This window comes from Xiphophorus couchianus, chromosome 4, assembly GCF_001444195.1.
Source record: "Xiphophorus couchianus chromosome 4, X_couchianus-1.0, whole genome shotgun sequence".
NCBI classification, from domain to species: Eukaryota; Metazoa; Chordata; class Actinopteri; order Cyprinodontiformes; family Poeciliidae; genus Xiphophorus; species Xiphophorus couchianus.
The window spans coordinates 12,497,229-12,510,820 of record NC_040231.1 but is presented as its reverse complement, the minus strand read 5'-3'; the positions used below and the strand labels follow the sequence as shown (position 1 = coordinate 12,510,820).

At 36.5% G+C, this 13,592-nt stretch overlaps 1 protein-coding gene across 1 annotated transcript; it reads right to left on the bottom strand.

Moving 5' to 3' along the window:
• Positions 1 to 5,873: 5,873 nt before the first annotated feature.
• LOC114143500 (anionic trypsin-2-like) lies at positions 5,874 to 7,681 on the bottom strand. The gene is made up of 6 exons (XM_028015582.1): positions 7,604 to 7,681; positions 7,181 to 7,373; positions 6,928 to 7,098; positions 6,551 to 6,612; positions 6,322 to 6,449; positions 5,874 to 6,228 (listed from the first exon to the last, which is right to left on the bottom strand). The coding sequence occupies exons 1-6, from the start codon at positions 7,638 to 7,640 to the stop codon at positions 6,082 to 6,084; spliced, it is 738 nt and encodes a 245-aa protein (XP_027871383.1). The 5' UTR covers positions 7,641 to 7,681; the 3' UTR covers positions 5,874 to 6,081.
• Between the last annotated feature and the right edge of the window lie 5,911 nt (positions 7,682 to 13,592).

Here is a 13,592-nt window from a genome sequence, read left to right as displayed (position 1 = left end):
AATCAGTTGAGTGAGCAGGCTGCTGGGAGTTACCACGTTGGGATGTGGGACGAGCTTCCATCGCATTGTTGGTGTCACATGGTTGCTGATTTACAGTGGAACTGTGTGAAGGCATTAGAGCAGGGGTCTCAAACTCCAGTCGTCAAGGGACTGCAAGTCCTCTTTTTCTGCAAATACTAAACGTGCCTTTACCGCTTCAGCATTAGCCCTGGCTCTTGCAGCTGCAGCGCTAGTTGCTGTTCCACTGGAATGAGTGGATGACATAAAAGCATAAGACCTTGTCTTTAATGACATTGACTTTGTCTCCATATTGCAGGTAGGTAGATACTGTGTTGTGTGATGACAGTTGCTGTAGTAACACACACTGGATTACTGACCATGATGAACAGAGTGGCTTTAAGGTCCAATGCATTACCACCGTTTGTCATGATATGTGTGGTTGAAGTGTGGACCCAAATGCAGCAGGCAGGAGACGTAAAAGTTCTGTTGAAGATTTAATTCAAATTCAAACTTACAAAAAAAAACAAAGTCCAAAGAATAAAAATAAACCAAAACCAGAGACATGAAGAATCCATCAGGAAACCAGGGAGAAGGGATGAGGAGCAGTGGCGAATCGGCGAGTAACAGTCTGCAATTTGACTAATTAGAGTCGTGATTACATTTTCATCTGCTAATTGAAAAAAAGCCATCTGATTCATGTGGCTAAAAGTTAGTTTGGTGTAAAGTGGAGCTAATGTAGCAGGATCAAGTCCGGATTTTAGCATGGGCTTACCGGGGCTGCAGCCCAGGGCCTTGGCACTTTGGGGGCCCCAGTAGATGCTTTGTATTTTTGTGAATGAATAAGGTCAGAATGCCATTAATGCCTAATTAATTTTATCACTGGCTAATTGGATTTTGGTGGTGTTGTTGAAAAATTGTCTGATTTGTTCTGGAAAACGTCCATCATGAATGCTTGATTGTTACTGGTTCAAGTTGGACGTGTCTTACGCTTTTTACGTTAATTTTAAAGCCCCGGGACAAGTTCACAAACATCAGACACGATCTTTTCCAGATCTATGGAGTGAAAATAGTCTCAAAATATCTGTATGTGTGTAAAAGTATCTGTGCATGTGAAAAAGTGAGTACATCAAAACACAGGCTTATTTATCCTCCATCCATCGCGGTAGTGTTTTGTATTTTCAACTATGCTAAAAGTCAGTGATGCTTTAAAACGGATTTCATGACTGGAAAAATGCAACAGAACGACTGAAGGAGCAAGAAAACAGTGAAAGTCACAGAAAAGTAAAGAGACTGCTCTGCTCGCGCGCTCAATGCGAAGTTAAAAAAGCGGAACTAGATTTAGCCTCCTGCTACCAGTGGCAGGAGGAACTGTCCTACTGCAACAGGTGAATGTCCAAAGTATACAAAATAGCTAAAGTGTGTCATGTCTTACTCTGACACACAGCTGTAATCCTGTCCATCCATCCATCCATCCATCCAGCCATCCACTTTCTGTACAGCCTTGTCCCTATTGGGGTCGGGAGTGGTGCTTGTGCCTATCTCCGGCTAACGATTCGGGCAAGAGGCAGGGTACACCCTGGACACAGGGCACTGAAATCCAGTCATCATCGAGTAAAAGGTTTGACCAGGTTTAGCTGTGTGAGAGGGAAATACTCACCCTGACTATCTGAAATTGAAACCTGATAATTAGAACGATTTATTTGATAAAAATTGAAAGAGGCAGGGAGACAGATGAAAAAGATAGATGTAAAGGATAAATAAATACAGTACATAGAGAATGAATAGAGAACATTGTCAAGTTTTTCTTCCTTAGGAATGTTCTGTCAAATATGTAGACATATTCAAGACGTTCAAGTACTTCTTTAATAACTACAAAATGTGTTTATTTGTAGTAATGGTCTTTACATTGATTACCGTAATCAACCGTTCTACAGACAGATCGCAATATTGAAAAGAAAGCAGCTGTGCACCAAATGTAATTTTCTGGCAGATCACAGATCTTTAAAAACCCAATTTGCTGATTTTGTGTATGTGTCGGTGTGGGGGTGTGCATGGGTGTGTGTGTGTGTGCAAAATATAGCGAAAAAGTCACTAAGTTGGCAACCATGGGGTGACTGATGTAACACTTCCATGGGAAGATGACCTGGTGACTGTCCATCAGCCCTTTCATGTTGAACAGTGGCTGATTTTTGTGACTTTGTAGGTAGACGAGGTTGGTGAATAGGATCGATTCCACAAGTAAGTCATGGCCAAGCGGTGACTACCCAAAGGGAAGGAAATATATATATATATATATATATATATATATATATATATATATATATATGTGTGTGTGTGTGCACATTAATGTGCAACTGTATAACCATGATTAAGTAGGGCCCAGACCTTGGCTCAAGCCCAGGGGCCCACACTGTCCTAAATCCGGCCCTGAGCAGGATGTAGCGTGCCTTCCAGGATTGAGGACACCTGGCACCCAATTAATTTCTAACAGGGCGAGGAGCATAAAAGGAGATTTTTTCACCGATTTTCTATATGCCTGGACATGGTCACGCTTTAGTAAGAAGGTTGCTTGGTTGGTTGGCTGGCAGTAGTCATATCTGTAACATCAGTAAGTAATATTTCTCCTGCATAAGACCTGAAATAGCAGTTGTTTAACTCAAATTGTTTGGATTTAGAAACTGCCTGGAGTCTCCTGCTTAGTAGAGGGGTGTGGCTGTAATTTCACCTCCCCAGTTGATATTAGCTAAATAAATAAAATGAGTATGTACTTTTTAATTCACCCATGAAGTTCAAGAGTACAAAAAACATGAAAATTGTCCATATATAGAAAATACTAGCCAGCTGCTCCTCTTGCTGTTGGGCCGGAAGGGGCTCTCTGGTTGGGGTGGAGTCATCCAGCTCTGGTGAGTGACAATGCCTTTATTTGCATTCTACAATTTTCTGAAATCACCAATTAAATAGTTTGTTTTTCAGACGCAAAGCTGCTGCACCTCGGGTGGATAGCCTGCTGCTTTGTTTCTTTATTTTTCTGTGGTTCTTTATATGTTAATTGTCTTTTAAACAACATGGAACAATAACATGTAAATTGTTTTGTTGGAATCGAGTCTTGTTCTCATTGGTTTACCAACCTTAAGTGCGTTACTGGTGCTCTATTTCCTTGGGTGCAATTCCCAAGGTGGCGTTGTTGACACCTTCTATTTACCCTGCTCTGAGATGTGCATTTAAGGGGCAGAGAATCAAACCATTTCATACCCTTGTGTTGCGACACTAACAAAGATCAAGTTAAGGACAAACCTAAACAGAAAAAATATCCCTGATGCTACATTGTGAGAAACAAAGAATAATGGAACCAAAATGTCCTTAGTAAAAGAAACTATGAATCTTGTGATGTTTTTTTATAGACAAGAAATGTTACAAGAAATTCTTAAGGAACACGCAGTCATGAGCAAATTGACTCTTTGTCTTTTATCTGCTCACATGCACACAGCTCCACGCTGACACAGGGCTGTGGAGAGACCTTTGGAGGGGCAGGGGCTCAAAGTTAAAAAGGGGCACATTGAACAAGGTCTTAAAACATTGTGCAACAACCCAAGTTACTCAACAATATATTTAACTGAATCATACTATATCATTGTCATCATTAGGGGACAATGCAAAGCAAATGTAGTTTATGTTTCCCTGATAGGTTTAATGTTGCTGTTTCTGCTGCTGACAGTCCTGGAGGGCTGAGCTGATCTGAGACTGAAGTTGTTAAACAGACCAGAGGAGAGAAGGTCTCTGGTTATGAAGTTATGAAATACATTCATAACCCTTTCAGTTTCTTTGATTTAGCATTCATTTATAATTTTATGATAACCATAACTTATTAGTTACTCTTATTATAACCTTAATGTGAGTTATTACAGATGGCCTTCTGAAAAGAAACCAAGAATAATCTATTATTGTAATTATTTGATACCAAAGTTACAGTTACTTGTTTTACTTGTAAGTGTTCCCACAAATGTAAGTCTAAATGTCAGTATTATCACAAGTAAACCAATATTAATATAAGTATTTTACTTTGGGTCTTATTCAATTACTCAAAATGTTTAGACTTATTCTTTAAAACTTGTATGCTTTGAAATAAGGAATAGTCTCAACTGTTTTTATAAATCTGCAGTCTGGAAACTTACTTCCTCTTTTTTCAAACCTGCGTTTCCTGTTTCATGACTCTCTCTGTCTGATTATGATTTCTTATGATTAGATATAAAAAAAGAAGTAGAATTAAAGCAAAGTGTGCAGGAGACAAAAACAACACACACACACACACAACCAGATTGATTTTATTGAAGTTTAAGTCTACTGTTGGGCCTGGATGTCACTTGTGTGATTAATTTTAAAGGTAACTTATTTATTGTTACTGTTAAACTAAAATCTCCAGCATGGGGAAATGGGATGATCTCGGGTTTTCTTGACATTGTTCAAGAAATCATGAACTTACACACAGTATACAAAAGTGTTTTGTGACAGAGAGGGGGGTTATAATTTAAGAGAAGAACATTTAAAAAAAATGTATTAGATCAACCAAAAAGAGTTGTTGTTTATCAGTGTGTGGAGTAGATGTATGGAATGAATTGAATGATGAGTTTAAAAAAGTAGAAATCTAAACCAGTTCAAAAAACTGTTTAAAAGGAGCTTAATGGGAAATATGTTCTATAAGATAAGCATTTAAAGTCCATAAATGCTATTGATGATATAAAAAGATAATTATTTAGATAATTGTACAACTAAACATGAGAATGTAAGATTTAAATATGTTAGATGGAAATAATTTATGTCTCTTTTATGTTTCGACATTTAATTGATTATATATTGATGAGTATGAAAGCGGCAGGACATTATAAGAGCTCATGTCTTCTACCTGCTCCTTTTCAAACAGATAATATAAAATTGCATGTCACTTGGGCATGATAACTTGTTTTAACTTTTATTTTCTTTTTCGTCTTTCTTGATTTTACTTTTGTTCGACATAAATAAATAAACAAACATAAACATAATATTATCAGTGAAAAACATAATAACAATAAAGTATTTCATAGCATATTTTAGCAGTACTAACATTGTTTTACTTTTTCCAAATGTTAATATAAAATTTACAGAGAACTTCTATCATGTTTAAACTTTTGAAAGTAAAAATGTAATTTCTGAGAAATTTTACATAAGACATGTAATTTAGATTTTAATTTCAACAGTGAAAGAAAAAAAATATTATTGCACTTCCTCCTTTATTTTGCAGGTGATTTTTCTGTTAATATTTTATATATATATATATATATATATATATATAAAGTGTTAAAATTAAAAATTTTAATTGACAATGACACTGCAATAGAGGATAATTTTCTACTATCATTTTAATGTAAAATTTGTAACAACCAGAAGTTACCATTAATTAGGTTGACCTGTTTTTAAATATTTTCTTAAAACTTCTCATTGAAGATTTTGACTTTTAAATAGTTCTTAATCATTTAGCTGTTTGTTTCCTGTGTATCTCTATTAAAAATGTGAGGATTATTTTAAATGATTATAATTTTGTTATTTGTTAATTGTATTATGTTACTTCTGTTTCACTGTTTTTGTGCACAGCTCTTTGGTCTTGTTGGAGTTTAAAATTCTCTAGAACTAAATCAGGAAGAGTAACTCCAGAGCTGCAGAGTTTAGATGCTGCATGTTCATTTCTGATGGAAAATAAAGACAAAACTGAATAAATCATTTACTTCTGGTGTTCCTCTTCATGTGATTTAAAACTCATGTCACGTTTTTAATCTCAGTTCAGGGAAAATATCAAGTGAACAAACTGAACCATGAATGTAAAGACGATCAACCAGGAAATGTTTCTTTTTCATGCATTTATTGATTTAATTTTCATTTCTGAGGTGCAGAGAAAGCTCCATTAGGGAGGTCAAGATCAGGTGAGAAAAAACAAAACTATTGATTTATTCTAATTCTACAAAGATGTGGATCAAACTGATTAAGATACAGCTATAAAATTATATGTGAGAAGAAATTTGATGAGAATTTTATTTCATGATAGTTTATGTTTTATTGAATCCCAGTTGTTGCTTTTATCCACTGCAGATATCCACACACATCCAATATTACAGTTGATCTCTGACATGCCTTTGTTCCAGCAAAAGAAACCACACCGTAAATCAGGTCATTGTACACAGCTGCTGCACCAGCGTCGCCCTGTAGAAAAGTTTATATAAACATATGTTTTTATGTTGTAAAACAGAAAAGTCTTCTAATTGCTGTAGACAAAAATTGAAGAAACAAACGTACCGAGCAAATGTCCTTGTTCGGTGCTTCAGCATAGAATAAATGCCCATGTGTTGGATGGACTTGGGAAGCATGAGCAACTCTCATGTCGACACATTGAAGATGTGCTGGAATAGCAGCATCGGGGGGCACTGTAAAGAAACATGAGAATCATAAAAATGTTCTTAACTCGACCTTCTCTGTAAAGACAGAAACAAAGATTTTATTCTCGTAACTTCAATATTTCTCTCACATCGCTGATTATTGGGGCCAGTGGTTGTTGCTCCCTCTCCTGCCAGCTGAACAACATCGCCTCTAAAACACAATAAGAATAAAATGTAAAAATACAAGATAACAATGTAGAAAATTAATTGTTATGAAGAACAATGAATGAACAGAAAATAAATCCATGAAGGACTTCATCCACTGACACAGGAGTGTCCACCTCCAGTCCTCAGTGTGTCCTGTGTCCTTTACATGTGTCTCTGGTCCAACACACCTGAGCTAAACAGGTTCTGGTTCTGCTGGTTGCCTGATTACCTGACTCAGGTGTGGTGAAGCAGAGGCAGCAGGACTGGAGGAGGGAGACAGAAAACCTGAAGTCATGTTTTTGATCAGAGAAAGACTTACACTTTAAGACGATAACTGCAGTCTGGTAGCCGAGCAACTGGGACATCTGTTACTGGTTTCTGAAGCTTCAGCAACATAATGCCATGCCACTGGCCGTAAATCACAGGATTGTATCGGATATTGTACTGTATAACAGTCCGTGGATGAACTTTTGGTATTGCTATGTTAGTCCTGCATAAAATATTAGATTATAATGAACAGACAGAAAACCTGATCATCTGCAGATAAAACTGTCTTCATGTCTCTTTCCTACCATCCTGGCTCCGACTTCCAGCAGTGAGTTACAGTCAGGATCCACTCAGGGTGGATTAGAGATCCTCCACAGCGGATCCTTTCATTACCCCTGCTGCTCTCCAGCCGAACATGATAAAGACGCTCACCTTCATCACAGTTTTGACCTCCAATGATTCTCTTCTGCAGAGAAACATCTGAGTTCACTGAAACACCTGAAGACGAAAAAGGAGGACTTTACTCAGAAATCAGGAGCAAACATGGCAGCTGAAACAGAAAATGGATAAACAGTTAAAGATTAAAAAGCATCACAGTTTATATGCAAAGAAGTTTCAGTCTGAAACAGAATCAGAGGGAAGTTTGAGAGTCACAGAGAGCAGCAGCCTTACTGGAACCAGTGGAAGTGTTTCCAGTGTCCCCAGTGTGTCCAGTGTCTCCGACTCACCCAGCCCCAGCAGCAGCAGAACCTTCAGCAGAGCCATTGCTGGTCCAGCTTCCTGTGAATGTCTGCAGTCCTGCAGCAGCTTTTAAATTCTGTTCACGACTTCCTGTTGGAAAGAAAGCCACCAATCACAGGACGGACACTGATCTGCGCTGTCATCTGCATACAGAGAAACTTTAACATCTCATTGTTCTAAAGATATTTGAAAAACATTCTTGTTCCTTAGAATATTTCACTAACAAAATATTTTCTCCTCTTATAAATTAAAAAACAAGCAGCTTCTATATTTTGCGTAAAGTCACTTCTAAGTTAGTATTATAATAGAATAGAGGACTGGGGGTCACTGCGCGTAACACAAACCCTGTAAATTTTGGACACTAACAGGTACCGTAGAATTGCACAAAAATCTGTGAGGGACGGCGGAGTCCCTCACAGATTTTTGTGAAAGAGGTGTAAGGAGCCCCGTGCCGGAAGCCCATTTAAATGCTGTCTACATCGTTTTAAACTGTGTGATTGTGAGCGTGAGTGGGAATAAAAATAGCAATAGGTATTTTGTTCCATATCACACAGTAGGAGTGTAACAGGTAAACCTTTTATGGATGCAAACTCGACTAAAAACCCACCTGTAATCAATTACAAATTTATTGATGGAACTTGACTTAATGTTTTGATTGTTGAGTCTATTTTGCATTGTGTTTCTGTGTTTGATATGATGTAAAGCACTTTGAAATGCCTTGCTGCTGAAATGTGCTATACAAATAAAATTTGATTGATTGACTGATAGAAAATAGACCAAAAATAATTGGTAGATTTTCTGTTTTTGCATTGCACAACCTTGCAGTGAGTTTTGCTCAAAGAAATACTTGATTGTAAACTTAGTGAAATAAAACTGATTTTCGGAAGAAATAGTGACTCGTCTTTGTTTTCAGGTTGATGTTTTTTAAGAAAAAATGACAAGAATTCACATCTGGCTTTGTTTCCGAATAATTTTTTCTTATTGAACTATGAAAATGTTGAAAAAGGAAAATTACAACAAAAAATTAAAACTCGGAAATTAATATTTGCATTAGTGCAAATATTAATTTCCAAGTTTTAATTTTAATTACTCAAAGTTATGCAAATATTACTCTCCACCAGCCTTGAAATAAATATGACATGTTCCAATCAATCATTACATAATAAACAACAAAATACAAAACTTGATCTTCAGTGAAGCCCAGAGGTTTTCAAAATGTGTGAGATGTAGCCTCCATGCTAGTCACAAACTTCTGCACAACTGAGGCTCCAAATATATTTCATGACTGAGAAACACCGCCCTGTTTTTATCTCAGATCATCCATTTTACGGCAGTAGACAGCTATCCAAAAGCCATTTTCTTGTGTTTATGTGGGGTTTTATTTTGTAAATGCAAAATGTACTAAAGTGGTCACTAGTGGTTCATACAATACACTGCCAACTACTGGCCATCCGCTGCAAATGCAAGAAAATTTAGTTAAATCCGATATCTTCTTGAGAGTCAGTCCATGAAAAAAGAGATCCAGGACAATCTGATGAAAAGAGAGACTCATGGTGTGTACATGCTGTCCTGCAACCTTTAGATGTGTCTTCACTTCGACGCACCTGAGTCAAATAATGAGGTCATTAGCAGGACTCTGAAGAACTTGATTGCACTTAGAAGGTGTTTCAGCTACTTCACTGAAGTGTGTTGGACCAGGGAGACATCTAAGAGTTGAAGGCACTGGCCCTTGAGGAACAGGATTGCCCACCCCTTGTCTAAGGCCAGGGATTTGTGATGGCAATGTCCATTTCTTGGTTCTGGTTGACATGCAACAAAAGCTCAACATTTGGTCATCAAAGTGTACACCACCTGCCATCATTTCTGGTTGTCGCACCTGTACACAGGTTTTTTCTTCATTTGACCATCAACTAAAATATTATTTAGGTCGTTACCATAAATAGTGCAGGCCATCACCATAGGTTGATTGTCAAACCACTTTGTGACTGATGCATCTAAGACTCTCCCTTCTGTTCGCAGTGGCCTTTCTTCCAGTAGCTGATGTGGATTTGGTACTATTTGTTTTGTCATTATTGTTCCAGTTGCTGGAAACCCTTTGAGAGGGTTGTAGAACTTATTCCTCATCATTTTCCTGCTAATAACTGGCACTTTGGATTTTTTCAGCCCAGAAGATTATGAATCTGGGAAAGCCAAGACAGGCCATGTGTGCTGACATTCTTAAGAAAGTCCTTGTTAATGTGTGTGATTTTATGCTTATATTATGTACGAAATAAATAATACAAAAAATTAAATAAGTAAAAGCGAATAAAGTCTTTATTTCTTGGGTAATAGCGTTAGGTACACGCCTAAAATTTGCAGCCTTTTTCATTTCAAGTAACAAGCAATAGACGGCAACCAGAAATGGCTAAAATCTGGTTATTAAAATTATTTTTCACATTTTACCTCTTCCTGGGTTAATGTGATTCATTAATCACTAACTTCCATTTTTTGAATTCCGTCATAATTTACACTGAAATTGTCTTGATGTCCAATATAATGGACATGCGGTGAAAATTAAATTTAAAAAAATGGTAAGGTGTTCGTTTTGGCCTAAATAGGTAGGAAATCAAATAAATACAGAAAAAAGTCCATTGCTGCCATTTTATTTTGTAACAGAATGAGGCTTTATTTTGTTGTGGTTCGTATGAAAACTATTTTTATTAAAATTTACATGTTTGAATCACATTTATTCATTCCAAACTGACCTTGATGGACAGAGTGGCTTTATAGTCCAATGCATTACCACCGTCTGTCATGATGTGTGTGGTTGAAGTGTGGACCCAAATGCAGCAGGCAGGAGACGTAAAAGTTCTGTTGTAGATTTAATTAAAAATCAAATTTACAAAAAAAATCAAAGTCCAAGGAACAAAAATAAACCCAAACCAGAAACATGAAGAGACCAGGAAACCAGGGAGAAGAGATGAGGAGCAGTGGCGTGGAGTAACAAGACGAACCAACGAGTAACAGTCTGTGATTTGACTAATTAGAGACATGATTACATATTCATCTTTTAATTGAAAAAAACCCCCAAAAAACATCTGTTTTATGTGGCTAAAAGTTAGTTTGGTATGAAGTGGAGCTAATATGCTAACAAAGATTAAGTTAAGGACAAACATTAATACAAAAAAGTTGAAAAAAGCCCTGATACTACATTGTGAAAAACAAAAAGACTAATGTCACTAAAATGTTCTTTGCAAAAGAAACTATGAATCTTATGATTTTATAGACAAGAAATTCATAAGGAACACTCTGTTATGGACAAAAGGACTCTTTGTCTTTTCTCTGTTTTATCTGCTCACATGCACACAGGGCCGTGCAGAAACATTAGGGGGTGCAGGGGCTCAACGATAAAAAGGAAAAGAACAAGATCTTAAAACATCGTACAACAACATAGCAACATTCAAGAATCTAATATTTAATCTGATTATACTATATCACTGTCATCAATTGGGGACAATGCAAAGCAAGTGTAGTTTATGTTTCCCTGATAGGTTTAATGTTGCTGTTTCTGCTGCTGACAGTCCTGGAGGGCTGAGTTGATCTGAGACTGAAGTTGTTAAACAGACCAGAGGAGAGAAGGTCTCTGGTTATGAAGTTATGAAATAAATATATTTGCTGCTATTTTACTAAATAAACCCTAATAATATCTGACTATTTAACCTCTTTAACAGTTTGGCTGCAGACCGTTTTAAAGATCAAAAAAGCTTGGAGGGGTTAACTCTATGTCATTTTTCTATGTTAGCGCCTCTGAGATCTAGAATTATAAAACTGAGAAATCAAGAAAAAAAAAACTCAGTAGCTGCTGCTAAGGGCCTCCAGACATTCAGAGGTATCAGGGATTGAATTGTAACAGATTATAGATCAAAAACTGTAGCAGTCATGTATTGAGAATGACAATCTTATTAAATTTATTTAATACATTAAGTAGAGAAAAAAACGCAGGTTTTGTGAATAAACTTGTGTTTATTCACAAGATCATGTTTATGTTTGTGAACATAAACCTATGTTCACAATAGGTTTTTATGTGAACTAAAGACATGTCTTTAGTCGGTCGAGAATCAGACGGCTGGAAGACGTTTACAGTTTCTAACTGCTGATTCTCAGCATTGAAGAAGAAGAGCTCTTAGAGGCTGACTTGATTTCAGGTCAGACTGAGTGGGGTCGCCTGCTGGACTCTACGCCGGGCTGCTCCTACTGCTTGAAAAAAAAATTAAAAAAAAAACATTCTTGCCTATAGATGGTTAAAAAACATTTACATTTCTACACTTAAAACAGTTTTCTAAAGTGGATTTTCAATCGAAGCAGGAAGTAATACTAAAGGAAGACCAGAGCTGAAAGGTTTGCTTCGAACTACAAGACAGAATGGCACCCGGTGTTTTCAAACAGGGTTGTACACAAGTAAAGACTGGCTTTTCCAAAAAAAATAAAATAAGAAAACACGGTGAAAAGCTTGCAGAGTTCAACTGATCGGTTGCAGAGTCCAACTGACTGATGAACTAGCTCAGACTTCTCTGCAGATGCGGACCAGGAGGAATTTGTGATGCAAACCTTCTTTCTTGTCAATATAATATTATCAGTGAAAAACATAACAATAAAGTATTTAATGACATATTTTAATAGCACTAACATCTTCTTACTTTTTCCAGATGTTACTATAAAATTTACACAGAAATTTTGTCATGTTTAAACTTTTGAAAACCAGATTGTAATTTCTGAGAAATTTTACATAATAAACATGTAATTTAGATTTTAATTTCAACAGTGAAAGAAAATAAATATTTTTGTACTTCCTTCTTTATTTTGGAGGCCAATTTTATGTTAATGTTTTTAAGATAATTCTTTTTTATGGCTTTATATAAGTCTATAGAAGGTGTTAAAAATTAAAATTAACAATGACACTTTAACTGCAGAGGAACATTTTCTGTCATTTTTATATTAAATTTGTGGCAACCAGAAGATACCATTAATTAGTTTTACCTAATTTAGTTTTTTAAAATATTTTCTTAAAACTTCTTTCATTGCAGATTTTGACTTTTAAAAAGTTTTTAATTATTTAACTTTGTAGAGGAATATAATTATATTAATAGTTAAAAATTATGTTGTTTGGTTGGTTCGCACTAAGATATGTTTTAACCTAAAAGAAATGTATTGTGGCAAATGGACTGGGTCAATCTGATCTAGAATTCAGATTTGGAGACATATGGAATAACAATCATTAAGGAGAGGAAAGTTGTTAGTTTAAGTTGTTGTGCAAGAAAGTTCTGGCGCCAGACAATTCCCCTGCTCACCAGCAAAGGAACTGGGCCGGAGCTCAAGACATGGGAAGGAACCTCTTTTTGGACAGATAAGGAACAAACAATTTGACTAATAGCACTTTTGAAACGGTCAAGTGGTCTGAACATTCCAAAGGAACTTCCAATACACATCCAGTGTAAGACGGAGCCAAATGAACTACGTAAATGGAGGAAAGCAACGCCATTGGTCGAGGCTTCCCAATACACACCGGTAGAGCTGGGACTCTGCCCAAACAAAACAAATACAGGAAAAATGACCCAATTTCAACTACTTAATTATAAAACCCTACAGGAAATTATAAGTCAAATAAGCTCCAGTTCCTGCTGTCTGGATGTTTTACCCACACATTTCTTTAAGAAAGTCCTGCCTCTTATTGCTGCTGATCTGATCCAAATAGTAAACTGATCGCTCTCATCAGGCATTTTCCCCCAGGCTTTGAAAACAGCAGTAATCAAACCACTTATAAAAAAGAACAGTCTGGACAAATCACTAATGCAGAATTACAGGCCGATCTCCAACCTCCCCTTCATCAACAAAGTTATTGAAAAAGCTGTGTGTAAACAATTAACTAGCTTCCTAACTATAACCAACCTCTTTGACTCCTTCCAGTCTGATTTTCGTGCCCACCACAGCACAGAGACC

What these genes read in the sequence shown, in the direction of transcription:
- LOC114143500 (XM_028015582.1), bottom strand. Translation starts at nt 7,640, where the DNA reads ATGGCTCTGCTGAAGGTTCTGCTGCTGCTGGGGCTGG. An exon ending in TCTGCTGCTGCTGGGGCTGG is followed by an intron (nt 7,374 to 7,603) that starts GTGAGTCGGAGA and finishes TTTCGTCTTCAG; the next exon opens with GTGTTTCAGTGAACTCAGAT. An exon ending in CGAACAAGGACATTTGCTCG is followed by an intron (nt 6,229 to 6,321) that starts GTACGTTTGTTT and finishes ACTTTTCTACAG; the next exon opens with GGCGACGCTGGTGCAGCAGC.